The sequence below is a fragment of the Dromaius novaehollandiae genome, chromosome 4 (assembly GCF_036370855.1).
Source record: "Dromaius novaehollandiae isolate bDroNov1 chromosome 4, bDroNov1.hap1, whole genome shotgun sequence".
NCBI lineage: Eukaryota > Metazoa > Chordata > Aves > Casuariiformes > Dromaiidae > Dromaius > Dromaius novaehollandiae.
In genome coordinates this window covers 47,837,795-47,859,674 of record NC_088101.1, presented here as the reverse complement: position 1 = coordinate 47,859,674, position 21,880 = coordinate 47,837,795, and the positions used below count along the sequence as shown (strand labels likewise).

The 21,880-nt window shown below is 41.4% G+C and overlaps 1 protein-coding gene across 1 annotated transcript in view; it reads right to left on the bottom strand.

Moving 5' to 3' along the window:
• Positions 1–21,635, bottom strand: part of LOC112997072 (uncharacterized) — a 52,139-nt gene extending 30,504 nt beyond the window's left edge. The window contains exons 1-2 of the mRNA XM_064511748.1: positions 21,596–21,635; positions 20,304–20,527 (exon numbers count right to left, since the gene is read on the bottom strand). Of these exons, the coding sequence (XP_064367818.1) occupies positions 20,304–20,527; positions 21,596–21,635 (264 nt within the window). The remainder of the gene's footprint in view (positions 1–20,303; positions 20,528–21,595) is intronic.
• Between the last annotated feature and the right edge of the window lie 245 nt (positions 21,636–21,880).

The following is a 21,880-nucleotide window of genomic DNA, read 5'->3' as shown; positions in this document are numbered from 1 at the left end:
CACTTACTCCTTTCCTAATGAGTCCAAGCTTCCAAACACTTTTTAATGGTGACTTAGTGATTTGAATACAGAAGTGCCTTAGCTGACTCCTGTATACATGACACAATGACCCACAGTATGCAATACAGCATCAGATAGATACCTCCTATAGCTCTGTAGGCCCTACCTAAAACAGTTTTATTTGCTCCTGCTCTTTTTATCACAAATACCATAAACTACAGCATCCCATCATTTAAACAATGAAATAACAAACTCATTCTACTTGTCTTTTTCTTCCTAGATTACGGAAAATTTAGTTCTGAATAAGGGCATTATTTTGCTACCAAAGAGTTATCTGGGTGTCATTACTGCCGATGCTGTAAACCTGGCATCCCAGAAATAGACGCTTTAGTTATGTCCAGTTCTCCAGGTGATTTCTGTGACTTGTTTGTTGACCACTTCCAGCGTGTGTTGTACATGACTTTTGCACATGAAAAGAAAGATGTCATCTATGGAGCATCTGCACCGTTGTCCTAATAATAAGTTTGATTAAAAAACATCATGTTCTGGATTAGTCATAAAGATTTCATCAGCTAGTGAAAGAAATAGGGCTATAGCTGCAGCCCCAGTAAACTGATTATTGTTCTGTCCATTGTACTCAGTCTGTGTAGCAGGGATGTGAGGTGTGAGGACACCCACTTCCAGTAATTCCCTTTGTAGTTTAAACTTAGAATTACATCGTTGAGCATAATGCCAATATAGAAAGGTATTCATTACACACACACACACACACACACACACACACACACACGTACGTGTTGAAAAAAATCTCATATGCAATGATTGTCCAAACAGAAACACAAGATTTAACAGCAGAAGAACAATCTACCACAACAATTGTTGAATCTTCTGTTATTTACATTAATAGTTATTTCCCTTTCTATAGACTTAAGCAAAAGCCCATTCTACTCTCCAAAGCACACTGCATGCCTCAAAAAGAAGGAACCCTGTTACTGCACCGGAGGAATAGAACTTGAAACAACAGAACAGCCTGGATTTGCAATTTGTACCACTGCAGTGGGAATGACGAACAGGACCAAGAAGCCCTGCATAAAAGTGCAGTTAAATCAGATGGCCCAAGAGATCCCCTCAACATATTGCCCACAACTCAAGAAATATGCAAATCAATAGCTGTCACCCATGCAGTGTGTACCCAGTGCTGGAATCTGGGCTGCCTTATTTTTCTGCATCGAGGGCCAAATAACACAAGAAGGCAATACTGTCCAACAGGTTCCTCACTCAGGTCACTGATACTACTACTTCTTGCTTAAACTCTCTGAGTGTGAGCACACTACTGCAGTTTATTTGAAGCACAAGATTCAAGGAGCTCCAGGTTTTGCACCTTGCTCTGAACTTACTTGCACTGCCACCTTGGGTAAGAGAGCTGAGTGCTCCCACCACTGCATCAGAGGCAGCGCCAAACCACCATCAGAATAGCCAAGGAGAAGAAAAGGAAATCTCACTGATATTTCAATTTCATCAGCTATTGCCAGCACCGGTCATAGATAAGAAGTAAATCCATACTTCACTGTCTTTCATAACAAGGTAACAGAAATTTCATGATTTCCAGAAAGCAACTCATTCTCCACGTTGTACCTGCCCAAAGCACATGGAAATTTTATGACAGTGATGAATGAAAGAGTTGAATCATCGAGAACAAATGATGCTACACTTAGCTTCTAAAGCTGTAAATTTCCAGTAATTTTCTGGGGGATTATGGCAAACTTACCCTCAATTTAATTTTTAATTTCTCTCTTTTATATCGTTTACCAAAGAAAAATATTTGAAACGTATGCGTCTGATATTAGTCTTTGGCTCAGGTTCGTTTGGCCATTGTTCTTGATTTCCATGTCAGACTGCTGAAATCTGGTTTGACGGGAAGGGAAAAAAAGAGGAGACAAAGTACTGCAGAAAGCCCGTCAGGCATAAATTTGGCTTTCCAGAATGTCTGTGCTTGCAATCAGCAGCATAGAAAGTTCTGTTATGAACATCAAGGGATGATGCCTATCAATCAGTCTTTAAACACTGCCCTTTAGGATATCTTGTTGAGAATGTAACTGAAACTACAATTCCCTGAAGTCTATTTTTATTCTTTTTTTGCAGCCAAAGGAGAAATAAGGGAAGTTCTTTTGCTTTCCAATACATTAAGTGGCATGGATCAAAGGAATTACTATCATGGCCCTAAAAAGTTATTTTTTAGAGCTATAGTAGAACCTATACTGCTTTTTTCATGGAATTGTTCAAGACATAAATCAAGTCACATTTGCAGATGTCACTCCTCAGTATAAAGAGACTTGATTTCTAAGTGTTTTATTTTCTGGTACTGTAGGGATTTTATAGATTCAATAGGTTGTGTGCGAAATACATTATGTTATTCTCTGAGTTTAGACTTTTTCCAGACGACAGGCATTATTTTTATGATGCCCTGAATGGAATGACAGAGTAAATTACCCTGATTTATACTCTATTAGAACCAGTGATACTGTCGTCACGACTGCTGCTCTTTCTCAGTATTCAACATCATATACTCCCTTGCCTAGCAATGAAATAAGTCGCAGAGTTCCCAAACACCAGCAACACAGGTCGATTCCCATTATGTGTCTTACTCTCACCCTGGGAACTTTTCCATTTTAGACCTCGGTCTACAGCTCCTCTTACGGATGGTTTCCATTCTGTTGCCTTATCTGGGGTATACCATGGTATCTCATTCTTCATTTTCGATGTACTGTTTGGAGACAAGCACCAAAACAATAAATCATGGGGCTAGGTTATTTTTAGGCCACATTTCCGAATCAACATTGAGACTATTTTTGAAGAACCTGCACAAGGAACTTATTGTGTGCATACACAAATAAATGACACAATTCAATAGTTTAATACTATCTGCCAAGTTAAACTACTGCAGAACAGCTGTGTACATTTAAAATGATCCCTGGCACTTCTGAAGAGTTCATAAATCAGCAGTAACATACTTTCTTCCAATTAAGAGAGTTAAAGGGAAAAAAATCAGAAATTAATGTGTCTAGGACATAAATGACATCTCTATACACTTGTGAATGTGAATTAAAAAAAAAAAGCGATGCTCCTTACATTATTAGGATTATAATCATTTTAAAGTGCCCATGCTGTAAGTGTTTCACATATTGTCAAAAGTATTGTTATAACCAGGCTTGCTTGAGGCCAGCCAGTTAATCCAAATCTACTGAAGAAATGAGGGAGACTCATCAACCAAAATAAAAAAGTACCTGACCACTTCTTTGAAATACGGCCCCCTCCACTAATGGTAACGCGAGATGTATGCTTTGTATGGACAGTCACAGATCATCACCTAGAACTTGGTCTGAAAGCAATCACTGCACTGATTTTTGCTTTCAAGAACCACATTGTGTATTTCCACTATTAAAACTTTTCTGCCAATTCACTAGCAATAAAAGCACCGTACCATTGCTAAATGATCGTGTGCTGTTGGCTGTCGTGCTCTGCTGTAGCATACACCACGGGAAATACAGGGCAGGAGATACAGGAATCACTCTGTGTCTTTACCACAGAAATCGTTACCACCTACTGCCATCCCTGTCTGCTTGTGCATGTTCTCTTTTGGTATTTCTTGCCTTCTAACCAAGCTCAGGTTTCCTCTACCTTTTCAAAATAGAGCTACTTTCTTGCTGTAGGTGGGTCTTCATCCCAAATACATTTGATACAGTCTGTTTGCCCCCCATGAATAAAAATATATATTTTTCTCAAGTTTAGATTTTACTGAGGGATGCAGAAGGAAGGAGAAGGGCATTAATAAAAGATACTTTAAAATTATAAAAAAAAGAAACCAGCAGTTCTGTAACATGAAACAACACCTCCGTGACCCAATCAGCTCCCTTTGCTAGCCAACAGATTTCTCAAGCATGACCCGGGAAAGCTCCATCCAGTGCAGCTCTGCTCCCCTCCGACACCTTCATTGAATTGTGCCGGCAATCAGCTTCCCACCACTCTGCAGCCACAGGACACACAGTGCTTGCATGTGTAAAAATCACAGAAACAGGTAGGTTGGAAGGGACCTCAGGAGATCACCTTGAGCTTCCTCCTGCTCAAAGTAGGTCAGCAGAGCAGGTAGTCAAGACCTTGTCCAGTCCAGTTTTGAATATCTGCAGAGATGGGGTTTACACAACCTGTCTGGACAATCTGTTCCAGGGTCTGGTGACCCTCACAGTGAAAAACTTTTTCCTTATATCGCGCTGGAATTTCCTGTTTCGCAACTTGTGCCAGTTGCCTCTCGTCCTCTTGCCATGCACATCTGAAGCGGCGGCTCTATTTTCTCTACACCTTCCCATGAGGTGGCAATTCCCAGGACTGGGCAGCAAAGAAAGGCATTTCATTACTGTCATTCATTTACTCAAAACCTGCTACTTCCATTTAGATACATCCTAAAATTCAGAACTGGTCATCTGCATGCTCCGGAGGAAGGATATCTCCTTTCACTCTGCGCTCTGACAGAATGGAGGACTGATATATGCATAATTGCCTGAGTGTCCATAGCATGCTTGAATCTGCTTCTTGTCACTTAGACAATCCCTGAATATTTGAAACACAGAAGCTATGTTAAAGCATGTCCTCTTGTTTTAAGCTTATAGTAATCCAGGCCATTTTTGCGGTAAGCCAAGTATGGAATGGATAAGATTTGGAGGGCTGGGCGACAGTCTAGGTCAGTGCTGCTGCTTTGTGACATAACGAGTTCATAGCATCATTTAGCTATAACTTTTCACTAGTGCATAAAAGTTTCAGCATGGTATGATGGGAATTTCATTAGAAATAAAAGGCTGGCTTTAATACAGATCTGTAACATGTTTTGTAAAAATGCCAAATCACTTGGTTGTTCTGTGGATTTATTTCCCATGCCAGCCATCTCTGGTGACAATGATCTGTCTAACAAATCAAACAAGGACAGTTTAGGTCTGGAGAACTCCAGAAACCGAGCAAGGAAACATTTCTAACCAGCAGTGTAACCCTCCTGAAGGGCTGACAGGGATTCTGCAGTGCTCCAGTGCGCTTTACAGGTTCTTCATGGCTCACACTCATTTCACAATAAAGATGATGAGTTGATGTTCTCCAGGTGAAAGCTGGTTTAGGTACACAACACTCTGGTAAGCAGGCGTTATGTGCACACGCAGCAGAGAGCTGGTCTAGTGAATCACACTGCCCAGCTGAAACAGACTCTAGCTACGGACTAATGCATGTCCTAGAGGCTTTCTGTTTTGAGGATGCTGCACATTAAGAGAAATGGTATTGTATGAATAAGGTCTTCCCCCATTGCTGTCCTCTTTGCTAGCCCCTGCTGGAGCAGCCAAAGGACCTCACTCTTCCACAGCTGTGGTGGACCTGATAACTGATATGAGAATCGTTGCCATTATCTTTGCTTGTGTTTTTTCCCCTCCTCTGAAGTTAATTAACAGACGTGAGCTGTTTTCCAAGGGGAGCATGTACACCAGGTTGGCTTCTGTGATCAATATACAAAATTGGCTAGTGATGAGAAAATTAAAATGGCTCATGTATTCCTAGTGGCAGAATAGCAGGTTGATTGAGCATGTTACTAGTGCATAAATACCAGAATGGGCTAGGCAAAAAATAGACTTAGACACCTGAGTCCCCACTGTTAGATCCCCCCGTCTGTCTTTACTTGCTGGGAAGGCAGGTGTAACACATTGGCACCTCCACTCATATCTCTAAAATTTACTAGGCCAGGTCTGAGCATGCACTGAACTGCTTCTCTTTGACAGGGATAAGCAGGTTGCTGCAAAGCTGACCCCAGCCTCTACCCATAATATCTCTGAAGAAAAAGAGGCCAGATCTGCAAATGTCTCATAAAGTGGGATTTAAGTGATACTTTCCTGCCTAAGTCCAAAACTGTGATCTTGCAACCCTTGCTCAGCTGATCCTGCAGGCAGCAAGCTCAACTGGATCCTTCCTTTTTTATTTTAAGGCTTCCCTGGCAGCTGCAGCTCCCAGAATTGCAGCAGGGCTCAGCTTAGCTATTAACCTGGCCAGCCGCCGGGAGCAGCATCCGTCGCCTCGGTGCCCAGAGGAGGTGCTGCAGGAGGCCTTCCCCAACAAACACCTCCCGCACGCACGCCGCCAGGCTCTGATCCCTTGCTAACAGCAAGATCACACATTTCTGAGGGGAAAACGGCTATGGAGACATTTTCTACACTCACTCTTTTGTTAAGGGACTCATCCAGACAGAGCCATTTTCAATTCATTCATGCCCAGGGGTTTCACAGCTACCTGCTAGAAGAGCGCTCTTAGGTGTCAGTTTGGGTGGAAAATACACTCTTTACCCTCCTTGTTGAAGATGGGTCGCAAACCACCCATGGAGCCCGTGAAGAGAGGGGTCTCCTTCCTAGCCCTGAGGAAGGGAACAGATTTAAGATACCCAGGGCCTGTACGCTACGTCTTCCATAGGTTAGCTCTGTGCAATTTTGTTTGCATGGGCTTCTCTGCCGGGGCAACCTGGCTCTCTCTGCGCGTGGTTTGGGAAGTCTGCCTGCCTCGCCGAGATCTTGCAGCCTCTTCCAGAGAGCAGACACCTAAAAATGAACTAGCCAAGTCCTCTTCTGGCCCTAACACTTAGGAATCAAATTCCCCCTTGTGAACAAAGAAAACCGAGTTTAATGTGATGAAATGTCTTGTACTTTCCAGTAACTAGATTAGTAGGAAATTGAAGATTTTCCATTCTGGAAAGTTAATGAATCGTTATAAGTAAATGAAAGTAATGCTGTAGAGTTTAAATTTCTGAGGAAGTCTGTGTTTATTTTAGGGAAGATAGTAACGCTGATCTGTTTTCTAGATTTTCATGCCCCTGATGAAGTAATATTTTGCAAATGTTGTTTACAGTTTCACTTTTACAAAGCCATATGATATATATGCATGCATACACACACACGCACACGCATATATATGTGTATGTGAATATTCTTCACACACTCATATATAATATTCTTAACAAGACAGTCTAAAAGGAATCCAAATAACATATGAAAAATTAAAAATGCTTTTACAGAATATGCATCTTACTCTAGTTGTAAATATCTGACAGAGATAAGAGATTTTTATGATATACAAAATATTCTTTACTTTACTGTCACATCCAGCAGGCTTAAAAGCCAAACTTTCAGATAAAGCAAGGAAGTATGTAAAGACTCCCACCTCAAGAGTAGTATGATAAACATAAAATGCTTTCAAACAATCATAATTTGCCTACTTTTAAAAAATATACACTTCATAGCTGTAGAGTACATGGCTAGATGGAAGGAAAATTCCACTGACTATTTTATCAGCTGGCTGCCATTCTCTGTATGGGAGCCAATAAAAATGGAGAATTTTATTGGGAAGCAATAATTTCCTCTATATCAACTCTTGCAAGCACTATTACATCAAATCCCAAGTGTGCTCACAGAAACAAAACACCCTTTTTAAATGTTTTCTCAAGATATGGTGCAGCCATTCCATCTATCATTTGGATCCCACTATTTTAACCAAACATGTTCATACCGAATTGTCACAGGTCTGAGTTACAGATAGCATACCCGCCTAAAACGACTAACGTCTTGGTAAGGTTTTACTTCGTTATTTTTTGTTTTTAATTTTGGGGACAAAATACTGGGCTATCTTGGCTGTGATGTAACACAGCTCTAAGAGGTAATGGCAGAAAGACCACAGTTTTATTGAACAGCTCGGGTTACACAGGGAAGGGATGTGAAAAGCCTTTTCAACACAGGAAGCCGTAGTCGCTCCCTTGACCAGAGGCAACACTTTAAACCAAATTAAACAGAAGTCAGGTGACTAGAAGAGCACCTGCATATTCCCAAGACCATTTGGCTATTGGTTTCTGGGACCTGACCATCTGATCCAAAACATAAGTCAAATAATTCTTTACTACTTCAGAAAGCATTAGAGCTATCCCCCAACCATTTATGCCTTTATTGGAAAGCTTTGCTGATATGCTGAATTTAAATAATCTCCCATTTTGTAGCTGACTGAGATGGGTAACAGGCCATCTCTTCAACTTCAGCCTCAGCCCGGCCAAAAAAAAATACATTCAAGCTTTTACTTATATTTTTTGATTTATACAAAACTTCACTAACTGTGTAGCTGCTCAAAGCCCTAAGAAACCTCTAATGATATTTAAAAACAATCATTCTTTCGCCATCAGAGTCAGTATATGTTCCTAGCTTTTGCTCATCTGGCAGGTTAGAACCAAAGAGATAAAATGAGGGAAAAACCTTAATAATGACCAAAATCATCTCAACTTTACATAAAACCACAGAAGAACACAGGAGGATCTTGTTCTCCTCCCTCAGCTGGCAGGACTGTGGCTCCGGAAGCTGTAAGGGGGAGGCATGAGATAAATGCATATCCCACCATGAAGACAACGCTTGGGCTTCAAACTAAGAAGGTCAGATGAGAGTCAGGCTTTACAGATCTCCTGTTTCTGGTTCTAACTCAAAACATCAGTTTAAGGATCCAGCGCAAGATAAAACCTGTGCTAACAGATGACTAAGTCCAAGGAAACCATGAAATCACCAAATTCAGTACTACACAAATGTTCAATTAACCCTTTTTGAAAGGTCTCATTCATCTCATGTTATTGCTCTAACCACAGGCCCCTAAACTGCCAGGCTGAAAACAATCTCAAACCTAACATGGTTTCTGAATTAAATGTCAGTGCTAGACAGCTAAGTCAGTCGAAAGACGCAGTACATCCTAATAGGAAAGCAATGAGAAAACACTACTTGCAGACCCATACATTTGCACTTGCTTTGCATAGCCTTCCAAGTCCCACGGTTAGTGTTCTTTCATGACAGGTGGTAGAGACAAGAACATGAACTTTTTACAGTAATTGTGCTCAAATATCCATCTCCATCAGAAAAAACACGTCAGGCAAATACATTCTTCTTTGCCTTTTGATCAAAAGATTTAAGTCGAGAGCCAATAAATGAACAGAGATCATATCAGGAGAAAGAAATCTGCTGTTGACACCAATAGCAACAGTCCTGCTGTAGCTCATTTGATCCTTGATTTTTGCACTTGACACTTACCTCCCTAAAGTTGAGTCGCATCCACCAGTTATATCAGGTATCTTCCTTTCTTCTGCTTTCAGACTCAATATATATTATAATGCTGAATAGTCAAAGCAAATCTTTCTCCCACTGTAGAGGCATTTGTCTGCAACTGGCCTTCCTACCTAACATAAAATGAAATAAGTCATACAGCAATCCCAAAACTAAGACCCCAGCAGTGAACACAGTTTTCTCAAAGGTACCTAGTCTGTCATTGGGTACAGGCAGATCCCTATCCATGAACCACTGATCATTTGTCTTTAAAGCTAATGTCCTCAGTTGATCCCAGAGGTGATTTAAAGAATGGCAGCTCTGATTTAGCTTGATTTGCTTTGAGGTGAGCCTCTATTTTGTGGCAAAATAGAGAAGTAGTCAGGAGCAACGGGAGCCACAGAACGCCAGCAAGAGCAGTAGAAGCAGCAAAGTCTCCTCCATTCTGCCTGAGGACAAAGTGGGTAAGGAGAGGGGATGCTACAAATGTTGGCTTTGAGTATTGTTTTCTCTTTCTTTTATTAAGCTAAGCCAGATTTAGAAAAGCACTGCTCTGAAAAAAAGAATGAAAATATTTTCTGTAGAAAAATGTTGAAATGAAACATTCTGACTTTTCAAATTTTCCCTCCATGTTCTTGGCTGAGCCTCTTCCTGGGGATCTAACCTAAATTTCCAGATAGTTTCAGTCAATCCGAACCTGCATTTCAAGCAAATGAGATCTAATAGATGTGTTCCGTGCAAGACTGTTAACCATTTTTCCCACCAGAATACTGGGAGCTCTCACATGTCACTGAGAGCTTAGAGTATAACAAATTTCTTTTTGTTATAAGCAATTTCCTTTAGTGCTCAGTGAATTACCCTGTGACACATTTAGTAACTTATTTTAATTTTGCTACATGCAATTCTGCTGGATGAAATTAATGTACTAAGGTGTATTCTCAGTTTTTATTAAGCTCTCTGGGTTGATGAAAGATCAATGTTCCACAAGAACATGGGGGAGGAAACGACAGCACAAAGAAGATTTCTCTTTTACTTCTAGTCTCTGACAAAGAAACCTAATTTCATTAATGACAGGCCCATCAAGCTGACTGCCCTGATTCTGCTGAGTACCAGTTGAAGTCACAAAAATCTCAGGCCTCTAATGCTTTGCAGTCAACAAAACTGTGCACAGGCAACACCATAAAAAGAAGAAAACAATCAGAAAGAAATGTAAAGGCCATGTATACTGTTTAATTGACATGGCTTTGTAGATGCCTATGCGAGCAAAGTAATTAAAGCTCAGGCAGCAGGGAGAACAGGAAGAAAACTGAAAAGCAGTAATTAATTAAAAATATTATGTTTCTCTCTGCAAAACCTGTAATTTTGTGTACCATGGCAGAATTTAGAAGTAACTTCTTGCCTTCTTGCCGCTTCAGGATACTGATCTCTGCTGGATATAGACACCTTCCAAGTACAGTATATATAATAGATGAATAAAAGGAACAATTGTTTCACTTCAGCGTGATGGTGAACTTTGATGGTATCCTAGTAAAACACATAACATTTATTGCCATGATAAACTGCTCTTGAGGGAGCGATTTGCCTGCCCTCCCAGCTGGAGCTGTCGTGCTGCAATGACAGAGTGGGTAAGGAAGGGACCGAACAATAGCTAAGTCAAGAAACTGGAGCCTGACCTTAACAGAGTGGGTGGCATTTGCTGCAGTCCAGAAAAGCAAATAACTCACTCGAAGGTGATAGAGTTTACTGGTGAGGGGAAATAACAAAGCTGAGAAATAAAGTGGAGCAAAAGTGGTATGAGAGCGTATTAGAGTAACCGGGGGGGGGAATCTCCTTGTTGATAGATTTAGCCATTATGTAAAGAATGAGAGAGAGAGAGCGAAAGAAAGAAAGAAAAAGTCAAGAAATAGAAGAGAGAACAGGGAAGGGTAGGGTCAGGTCAGGTCAGGTAGGGTAGGGAAGGGAAAAAGGAAAGCAGGAAAGGAGGAAAGGGAAAAGCCTCATGGCTGTGAGGTGTTCTTGATTAAATGCATCACTCAGTAGCATGTCTGAGACACAGCCCCACTGAACACCCAGCCTGACCACTAAGGGTGTAACTGAGTGGCTGGCTGGAAAATTTGTTTCTGTTTTCTCTTTTTTGTGAGCGGGGACTGCGAGGACCAATGGACAGGAGAAAAGTCCTTCTTGCTCACTGTCTCACTCGTGGACATGCAGGGAAAAATCCCAGCTTTCCACAGTGCAGGAGCATTTTTTGTGTAGTGCAGTTACCTGTACATTGATTAATGACTGGTCTATTACCCTATTTTCCATAAAGCCTGTGAATGAGAAAGGCAAGAGACCTACTCACTGACCTAAACAAATAGGAGTTACTTTGGTGCCAATGACCACGATCTGGTTACATTTGCTTTGTGCAGACAAAACATGACACCAGTTGTAATATGTATATTTGGAACTTGAAAAGGGTCAGTTTTCCAAAGCCAAAATAAAACAGTGGGAAGACTGACTTTAAAAGCAATATTGTTCAAGGATATGTTATTTGCTCAGAAAAACACCACAGATGTGAAAAAATATTCAGGCTGAAGGAGGACATGAAAGTTGCAACAAGCCATAAATATGCATATAGAACGAAAGAAAGGGAGAAAAAAAGTACCAACGAATTCCAGTTGCAAGTTTAAAAAACTGATTTAAAAAGGAAGGCAATGAAAATGATGAAGTATCTATTGCATCTTCTGCAGCAGCTTTTTTCCAAAACCTCTACACTACACATGCTGTAAAAGATACTATCTCTCAGTCTAGCATACTTTCATGACACCTGTTCCTATTGCATATAAGCACAACACTGCCTCTACTACCAGGCCCTGCTGTCATTTGGGATGGGGAAGCTGAGCTTTTGGGCACTGCAGCGTAGGCTGAGGCAGGCACCCCTAAGAGGTGCTGCTCACCAAGATGCCCAGAGGCTCACTGTAAAGGTTGCTTCTCACGTACCCACATTTCCAAGCTTTTTCCTTGCCTGCCAGCTTTGCAAATCACACTTTTCAGAGCCATCCTTCCTTTCCAAGGCAATTACATTGCAGAGCAGCAGCAAACTTCTTATCCTCCACTCAAAAATGTTGTAAACAACCTCTTATGGAGAAGGGAAAAGAAGAGAAATGATTGCAAGAGCACCAAGTTGTGTACGAGATTGTGTACATGCATGGGATTAACTCTTTGCACATTGAAGAGGAGCATGATTTCCAGCTGCAACATGCCAGCGCATTCTTTGTGTCTCTAGATTATATTACTGCAACACACACTGCTGAGGCAGCACTAGGCCATTCACCTGCAAAACATAGACCACAACCAGGCATGGATCTCCTGGAAGATCTCTGCCTTTGCTCCCAGGCCCAAATGGTGCGCAGCATTAGATTGCACAGCTCCCTAAGTCCCTCACTCAAATTAACACTTTTTCTGCCCCAAATCTCTAATTTTATTATTTTTTCCTACTCTATTTTGTAAAAATATGTATTTATCAGAGTAGTTTCATGAATGAATCCTTTATGCCTTGTGACTCCTGTAGAGCTGAGAATTTACAAGAAAAATACTCAACAGTCAAAGCATCCCATGGAATACTTAAAAACTGATTTGTAAATGTTTGTGTGCGCCAGTTGTTCAAATTGATCTTTTAATCTGTAGCAGGACTGAAAACATACCCAGCTTGAGCCACACTGCATTGCTACAACTGCTTGAATAAGTCATACAGTACTGGTTTTCCTAGTAATAAAGCACTTCTTTTTGGAGTACTGACATAAATCTCCTTGGACAGTGAATTTCAGAACTCTGGGTTGCTGGATCACCTGGATGTTTGCTGAAAGCAGTCATAACTAAAGGGCCTGCTTTTAAAAATGGCATGACCAGCCATGGAATTTCCTCCACTCCCCACCCCATTAGCTCCAGGTACCACTCAGACCAAGAAACCTTGTCTTTCTTGAGGACCTTGGCCCTTATAATTGAGGTCAGTAGAGGCTCTTAAGCTATGAGTCCCTAAACATGAGCACCTGGAACAGAAGGTCCTGGAGGGCAGATTTCCCAGAGACACAGCCAACAACAGTCCATCTTCCTGGCATGGCAAATAACCCATCTTGAAGAGGAAGTTTAAGTGCAGTGGGTTAGTTTTTCCTTCACTTGTGGAATATCAAGGTACTGGGGAGGGAGATACAGGAGTTATGTGCATTTTTCTGTCACAAGCATTATATTGCAGTTAACTTTTAATATTATTTGTGTGCACATGTTAAATATGTCCTTGCAAGTGCCACAGTGAGATTGTGGTGGAAGGTATACGTAAACCAAAATATGTAAAATAAGTAATTCTTCATAATTCAATATGACATTCTTCCTTTAATTTAAACCTAATCAGGGAATAAGAAACTAAAAACAGCTGTAAGCATTCACATTACATCTCTCCAGGGAAATGTACATAAAGTTAGGATTTGTTTTCACCCAATGGAAATTTTGCAATTTCACACAGCCACTCTTTTTGTTTAAGCTTCTTCTTTATTACATTTTCTATAACAGAATTTACAATGTCCACAAAATAAAAAGCAATTCGACCGCATTTCACTTGGGCAACACTCTTGCCCTACCTCCTCTTGTTCAAAACGTGAAAAGACTATGAAAAGATTAAACACATAAGTGTTTGTAGTAATCTGGCTATCTCAGCCATAAATTCAACAGGCAGGGAAGATTTTTTTTTTTTTTAATCAGTAAAACATGCCTGGAAACTGTGCATGGCACAGCATGATGCACACATTTCAGTTTTATCATTTATATGGTAAATAAGCTTTTAGCAGACCACATCCAAAGGCCTTTTAAAGCTCCCTTCTCAGTATATATCAATCTTGGACAATAGAGCAGAAATAAAATACACGGTGAGCTCAGAAGTGAGTACTTCCAACTATTAAAATGTTCCACTAAGCATTCCAATAATGAGACTAAGGCCGGGAGTATGAGCGAATGCAAGACCTCGCGGCACAAAAGGACACAGCCCTCGGACTACTGTAGTCCAACAATACCTCTCTATTAAAGGAAGTAGGAAGCGATCCAATGGAAATGTGAGACAAGCAGAAGCCTGTATCCTCTAAATTCAATGGGAAGTAGATAATCCAATTATAGTTCAAATCTCTTTGAAAGTCAGTTGCTAATTAATGTTTTTAGAAAATGCCCTGCTGTTGAATCTAGCTCAAACAAAACACACAGTATTTGTGAGCAGCAATGCCTTATGAATCCAAAGTTAATGCTAGCAACAACCTCTTAATCTGTACTTAATCTTTTGGCAGAGTGAAAGACTGACCCAAAGCAAAGCCTAATGATCAAACTGGCAATTAGAGCCATTGGTAACAATTCATTTTTCTGGAAATGTGCTTTCCACAGTGGGAAGTGCAATTATTAAACTTTCAGACATTTTTCAGCACTTTTTAAAAAACGAGGCATTATCAACTATAAGTACTGCACAAATCCATATTTGATGTTAACTCCCGTAGCAGTGGTAAGATCTTGAAAAAGAAAAGGCAGTAGATGAAATTGTGGCACTTGGCTACAGCCACAACCATGAGTGTTTTCTTCTTGACATACAGGAGGAACTCAAGGAAAAAATACTGTAAAATTTCCCCTGAAACAAAAGACTTTGAGCTTGCCTTTGTAGAGAAAAAACCTGCAATGCTATGGACTAGTATTGCTTCTTGAGGGTCCGTTGCCTTCAGAGGTACTGCCCAGGTTTATCAGAGGGTAGATACAGAATCTGCCAGGCTAATCCAGCAAAGTATATAAGTACCTGCTTAATTTTAAAGAAGTGGTTTCAGTGGGACTATTCACAGTACATAAAATTGGGCATGTGTGCAGTCCTTTGCTGACTTGCAGTCCTAGAGCAGGATTTCCACAACGTCGTGCGCTATCAAAAGCTGCTCTGCCTCAAGTCAGGAGGAGTCTTGCAGCCCCCGACTTTCGTGGGTGCAGCGCTAGGCCAGCATCAAGTAAACCCGGATAGTCCTTTCAGCATCTCTAGAGAGGTGGGTTGGTCAGTGCTGCTCTCTGAGCCCATCAAGCCTTTTTGCAGCCAGTGCCTGCAGGAGAGGGCTTGGGCAGGGTCTCGGTGAGACAGTGGGGATGGCCCAGATGCCACCACGTCCCATAAGCGGGAACACACCTGCCGTCACTCTAGGTAGGGCTCGGAGAAGGGCCACAGACGCTTCACCTTTCTATATAATCACATTCGAAGCTTCCTGTAAGCCACTGGAGTGGCCTCACATGCCCCTTATTAACACCTATAACCTAAAGGCTTGAATTAAGTGTTGCCATGCTTTTCATGATGACAAAATGTGCTTGTTGGTTGGGGTAGGAGGCAGCTGTGAGAGGCAGAAGCAAAGAGGTAGTAGAAGGAAAGCAAGAGAAAGAAGAGAGCTAAGAAAGGCCTGTTTATCCCTGTTTTTAAAAATTTGCCCAGCCAGTATTACAGGCTTTAAATATATGCATCATAAAACTGACAAAATTTCTCCTCTGCATTTTTGGAACCTCCTTTTGTCTTTTTTCACCACTTATGATTTTTTCTTTTGGCAAAAATGAAAGAAAGATGAAATATGAATTGTAGGCACTCCAAAATGTATCTTACTAGGCCATTAATATACACCTCAGGTATATAAAGGAGCAAAGCTGAACTTGAGGCAAGAATTAATGGCCTACTAAAATGCATATTGTTATGTCTTAAACTTCTAGTCTGTAACAGTTTTACTTCTAGTAAGTAAAGGCAGAAACTGTTTAGCAAACACAGAGAGTACAGATGTACTTCACACATGGTGCATATGCTAAAAAATACTTTTGCCCTGTATCGTTGAATTAAGTTTTGTTAATCTATATGGGTTCCAGGTTTGTCTTAAAAATACACACACACAGCTATGTATACATTTCCTAAAATAACCATAATCCTGTGTATAATACACTACCATTTATAAGACTTTTAAAATTGATAGTTTTCCTCAATAATTCTTAGATTCATATACCCGATGTAGTATAAATCAATACTAGACAAATCAAACATGATTCAAGAACAAATACAGGTATACACAATTCTCAGTTTTGTCCATTATCATGATGTTCCCTCTTGTGAGTGGGATTGTTTTGTGTTTTGAGGGGGTTTTTTTGTTTGTTTTTTGCCTGGAAACTGCCAGAGAAAAGTCTGGCAGCTATAACCTTCAGCTAACTACTAGCAAATGCTAACATGCTGTAAAGTGGAACATTTATACAAGATCCATCTGGCACATACAAGTAGGAATCCAAGATTTAAAGCCATTACACTGTGCATATGCATTTACACCTTCACCAAAGTTGGCAAAAGAGTAGATTTTACCCCATGACTCCAGTAGTAAAAAGAAGGGTGTGAAACGTGTGCTGACCTACACTCCTCTGCCCAATTGTAGTTACTATATATTGCACTTTGACATGTTACATCCCAGGCTTCACGCCAGGAGTAAATTAGTCCACTCCTGACTTGTACTATTTAATTTCTGATAGACAAGAGTGAAGCATGCCTATAAAGGATTAGAGTAGCTGAGCAATTTCTTTTGATCAATCTTATAGCTTTAAAGAGGCAGTCCACTGGGTCTGCTAAAATAAGCAAAACTCCCATCAAAAGGATGTCTCAGCTGACTCTTTGTGCCATAACTGAGCAGTAAGGAGGGGAAAAACTGCTTTGGGCTGTTTCATGACCCTTCATGAGGCTTAGGCTTGTTCAGTAATATGCCTAACATTTTAGTATTTTTCTGCTTAGTGCATTCCCCATCACCTCAGCCAGACTAGACCTGGGTTTGTAAAGCAATACTTTGCTTTATTTCTGTATCAGAAATATATAGGAAAAGGTGCTGAACTGAAAGCAAAGTACATATGATTTAAAGAGAAACATAGCTATAATGCAGTTTAAAAAACATTTGAAAAAAAAACTGTACTTTGGTACACTGAAATTCAAATTTTTGTTTGAAAGCAAAATGCAATGATTAAGGAATTCATTAATGCCCTCTGCCGTCTGTCGTGGTGAATTTCAGCGAGCGTTACTCCCTCTCCCAAGAGGGGCACTAGCCTAGAAAGCCGGCTTGCATAATTAAGCCGCCTTTGCTTTTTGTGCGTTTTCCCACCTGCAAGACACAGCAAAGCTGCAGCACAAGTTCACTATATCGCACAAGGATTACTGCCTGTACCCATAAATAGGAGACAGTCCCTCTGCGGGCACATTTCCCTCCTCAGGCTGATCATTTAAACACCAGGTGGCACCAAATAACAAGTTTCAATAGAACTATTGCTTTTTTTTTTTTTCTTTTTTTTTTTTTTTTTAAGTTGGCAAGAAGGTCTCAAAGAAATGCTGAATTACAGTATAGAAACTCCAAATGAATTTGTGAAGAGTTCACCAAATGCAAGGTCTCCATTTATGCACACAGGGTGGGCGCACGCCAGGACAACATTACAGGCCAGGTTGTACCTGTCTAGGTTGCCATCCACAACCAAGACCTAAAAGTCATAACTCTTTCAGTAACTTACCAAAAACGCATATCCAAAAAGCACAGACTCTTTGTGAAGCTACAGTAAGTCAATCATTAACCCTTCTAATTAATTGATACAAGGTCAGTAGGTTTTTGAGTGGGTCACAAACACATTGGCTAATGCCATTCCTATGGATCTATTAGTAGCATTTCAACAAAAGCAAGGGTATACTACTTTGGAGGGAAGAAAAAAATCATGCTTTTAGAGCACATGAGCACAGATCAGACATGCCGAGCAACCAACAGACATGATTTTTATCATGACACTTGAGTCAGCTTGACAGTCTCTTCACAATGATTTAACTGCCAAATTTTGTGTGCTCAATAAAAGATAAAATTAGGTCATGTGTTACTGCGTTGAGATGAGGTAAAAATAGGGAAGGTGGGAGAGGTTTCCCTGCAAAATACCCAGTATTGGCTCAGAAAAATCAAATAATACACCAATATGGAGGCAGAATAACTGGCTGGTTTGCTTTCATCATGGCTGCTGTTATAAAGTTTCTATTCTTAATCACAATTTCAGAAACATTATAACTGTACCTGTTGGCCATATTACAAAGGCATTGCACCGCAGCATTTCACAGAACCGTAAAGTTATTGGAAAGGGCTTGTGGAGGTCACAGGCAGGCTGCAGTCCTCTGGCTCAAGGCAGGGCTAACATTTAAGGGAGATCAGGTAGCTCAGGCACTTGTCCAGCAACATTTTGGGCACCTCTACAGTGGTGATCCCACGGCCTCTCCAGGCAATGCATTCCAGCACTCAACCACTCCCATAACAGAGCACGTTTTCCTTATGTGTAGCCAGAGTTTCCCCTGTTGCAACTTGCTGTGCACCTTTCACCATGTGCCGTGGGAAGAGGTTGGCTCCATCTGCCCCATGCTCCTCACCAGCCATGGGTGCTGGAGGATGGCCATCCAGTCTCCCTGAAGCCTTCTCCTCCCAAGGCTGAGCAAACCCGGCCACTCCTCATGCATCGTGTGCTCCAGTCCCCAAACCAACCCTGCTGCTCTCCACTGGACTGTCCCCAGTTTACTGCCTTCCCCTTGGACTGGGGGGCTCCAAACAGGGCGCAGCTTCCACAAGCGCTAACACAAGGGAATCACCCCTTCTCTGAGCTGCCGGCTCTGCTCCCACAGCTCCAGAGGTACCTGGCCTCCACCAGCACCAGGTCGTACTGCTGGCTCCTACTCAGGATGTTCAGCCTGCACCCCACATCCTTTGTTACTAAACTGCCAACGGCCAGCCGGTCCCAGCCTCTGCTGCCGTGGGGGGCTGGTCACTCCCTGCCCAGCCCTGCACGTCCATCTTTACCAAGCTTTGTGAGGCGGCTGCTAGCTCCTTCCTCCCAACAGCAGCCAGGCCCTCCACTAGGCTGATGGTGCCCTCGAAAAACCTTCCTTGCTTAACAAAATCAGAACTCCACGTGAGGACAGATGCAGAAACCATTACCTCTTTGGTAGACTTAAACCTGTCAACTGAGTACAGTGAAGTTACTTCAGATTTTCCCTGATATAACCTACAAAGTTCTTTGATTTTCTTTTTTTAAGAGCACTCTTGAAGACCACCATGTCAGTGGCTGCAAAGCCACAGTACAGCTGTAGGTGAATTTCTGAAGTCAAGGAAAGGGAATCCTGATTGCACTTAGTCAGTTTAGCTACTTAAATAATTGCCTTTTACATGACACAGATGTTCAATCAGACGTCAATTATTTAACTTTATTTCCTTTGTGGGAAGTGAGGGGGAGTGATCAGAACACATATACTCACATCTTGCCAACATAAAGAGATTTTTCTTAAACGCACATGTAGAAACTTCTCCCTGAAGCTTTCTCAGTTTTAAAGCCATTATTAATTGTCCACCAGAGGGAGCACAGATATCCCAGCAAAAGAGCAACTTTGTGGCCTATGAGGAAAAAAAATGATTTGGCCATTTCCCTGCTCTCAGGCCTGGTGAGAGCTGCCTGTGTTTCCCTATGTTCCCCAAAGCGTAGCTTTAAAATAACAGGACAGAAAGGTCCAAATGCTCCTCTTGGCTGCACAACAGCATGCAGACTAAAATATTTGCCCATACTTGTATCAGTAATCATGCCTGTCTAATATAATAAAATTAGAGTAGTAGCACTCTTCTCATCAGGTAGGCTTTTATAGTAGTGTAAACGACATCAACATGTACAAAGAATGAGGATTCATATGCTAACACAAACTCTGTTCTGCTTTAATTATCCTCCAGGATGGTAGCTCTGCTCCTTTCCTATATTATATGTGTGTGTGTATGTGTGTGCGTGTATATATATATATAATTGTATGCACATGCTATACGATTATTATGCTAGAAAACTAGCTGTAGGGACAGGTTCCCAATTATAATGACGTAATTTCTCCAGGCAATGGCATGTTTGGGAGTATGGTTAGTATAGTCAGAACAAGCAAACCAGCCCAAAACCACAGACATACCCCACCCACCTGATCAGCTAGAAGGGTTGTGCATAAGCCAAGCCTTTACTAATAGGAGTAATTATTAAAGGAGAATTCATTTTGGAAAGACAGACAGACCGACCAATCTGTTCAAGAAACACCACTAAGGAAAGCCAGTTCTGTGCTTTAACACTTACCACTGCATTCTGCAGTTGAAATTGTTCAAAGTCTGGATTAGTTAGGCAGACTTCACTGCCTTCCGATACAGTCCCAAGGTGGAGCTTCCAGGGAACGTGTTTCTCACGGTGCCGCCTCTCTCCCCTCCGACTGACACTCCTAGGGCACAGTCCAGAGTGCAGGCCACGCTGGGAGACTGATTTCTTCTGTAGCTGATGTGTTGTCTCCCATTGGCCACTCGTACCTAAAGCAAACCATGATTTAGGTTATTGTTTTATTTTTGACTAAGTTAAAATCTAAAATGTTAAAATCATTTTTAAGAACTCCTTATTAGCTAAATCTCCCTCTTAGCTGCTCTACAACAGCCTGTCTCACCAAAAGTCAAATCCTCCTCTTCTTACTTCCACACATAGGTTGCAGGATTGAACCTGACCACACAACACAAGGAACTGAGGATCAGATCTGCCCGATAAAAGGCCAAAGGCATATTCCTACAAAACATTTCACATTCAAGCAAGAACTTTTCTCAGAGAGCTGCTCACATGAGCAAGTGACAAGATTCTTGCGTATTATGTAAGTGCTGATACTTTCAAAGTTACAGGAAAACTCCTGTAACAATGACACAGGTTTTTCCTACTAGGGTGAAGAATTATTTTTTAAAAAAAGACTTTACATTCTATAAAATCTTGATACAACTTCTCATTTTCTTTAACTCAGAATCAAACCTACTTTCCAAAGGAGCTAATGTTCATGTGGTAATATACATTATAAGGTGTATGGCAGTCTGCTGCTTAAGAAGTCAGTGCTTTTGTGCCACCATTATATCACTGGAACATAAGTTGTAAATTTGAGTAAATTAAGTAATAACTGGCCAGATTTGCAAAAGGGCTAAATTACTTTAGCCTAAAACCCTGATCCAAAACTTTACTTCTCTGAAGCCTAGCCCTAGAGGTGCTTCAGTTTTCAGCATTGAAATCTCCCAGGCACCCAAAGCACTGGTTCAATGAAAGGTCAGTAATGCCCGTGTACGGACAGCCCTCTGCCCCGCTCCCTTCGGGACCGGGCGAAGCCTCCTCTGAACGCGCGCCCTGGGGACCCCGTCTATTGGGCACCCCCCAGAGCTCCAGACAAAACGCAGGCAGTGGCAACACTGCATTTCGTGTGAAGGTTTGTCCGTCTGGGTGGAAAGCTTTGTGTTAAAAATCTCTTTTCTTAAAGTCCTCAGGGGAAGATGCTCCTCACCATTCCTACCTCCCTCTCCCCCCTACACTACTTAATTTTAATGATGATAATAGACCAAGGGTAGATTTACCAGGAAGCTGGGACTGGAAAACTTCATCACCTTCCTCCATTAGCCACCCAGAGTGGGACTAAGCCTCAGGGTGTGAAGCTTAAAGGGACTCCCAGCTGCCAGTCAGCCAGTGCCAAAACAACCTATGAGTGACACGTGCCTCCTTCGAGGCACAAACTGGGAGAATCAATGCCTGAAGCAATACGTGATAGCTATCACAGTGACTTTTATATCATTGTCTACCTGGCGATTAAATGTGACTGGTCAGGGATTAATTGTGGTCATTGCAAAGCTAATTTATTCCAC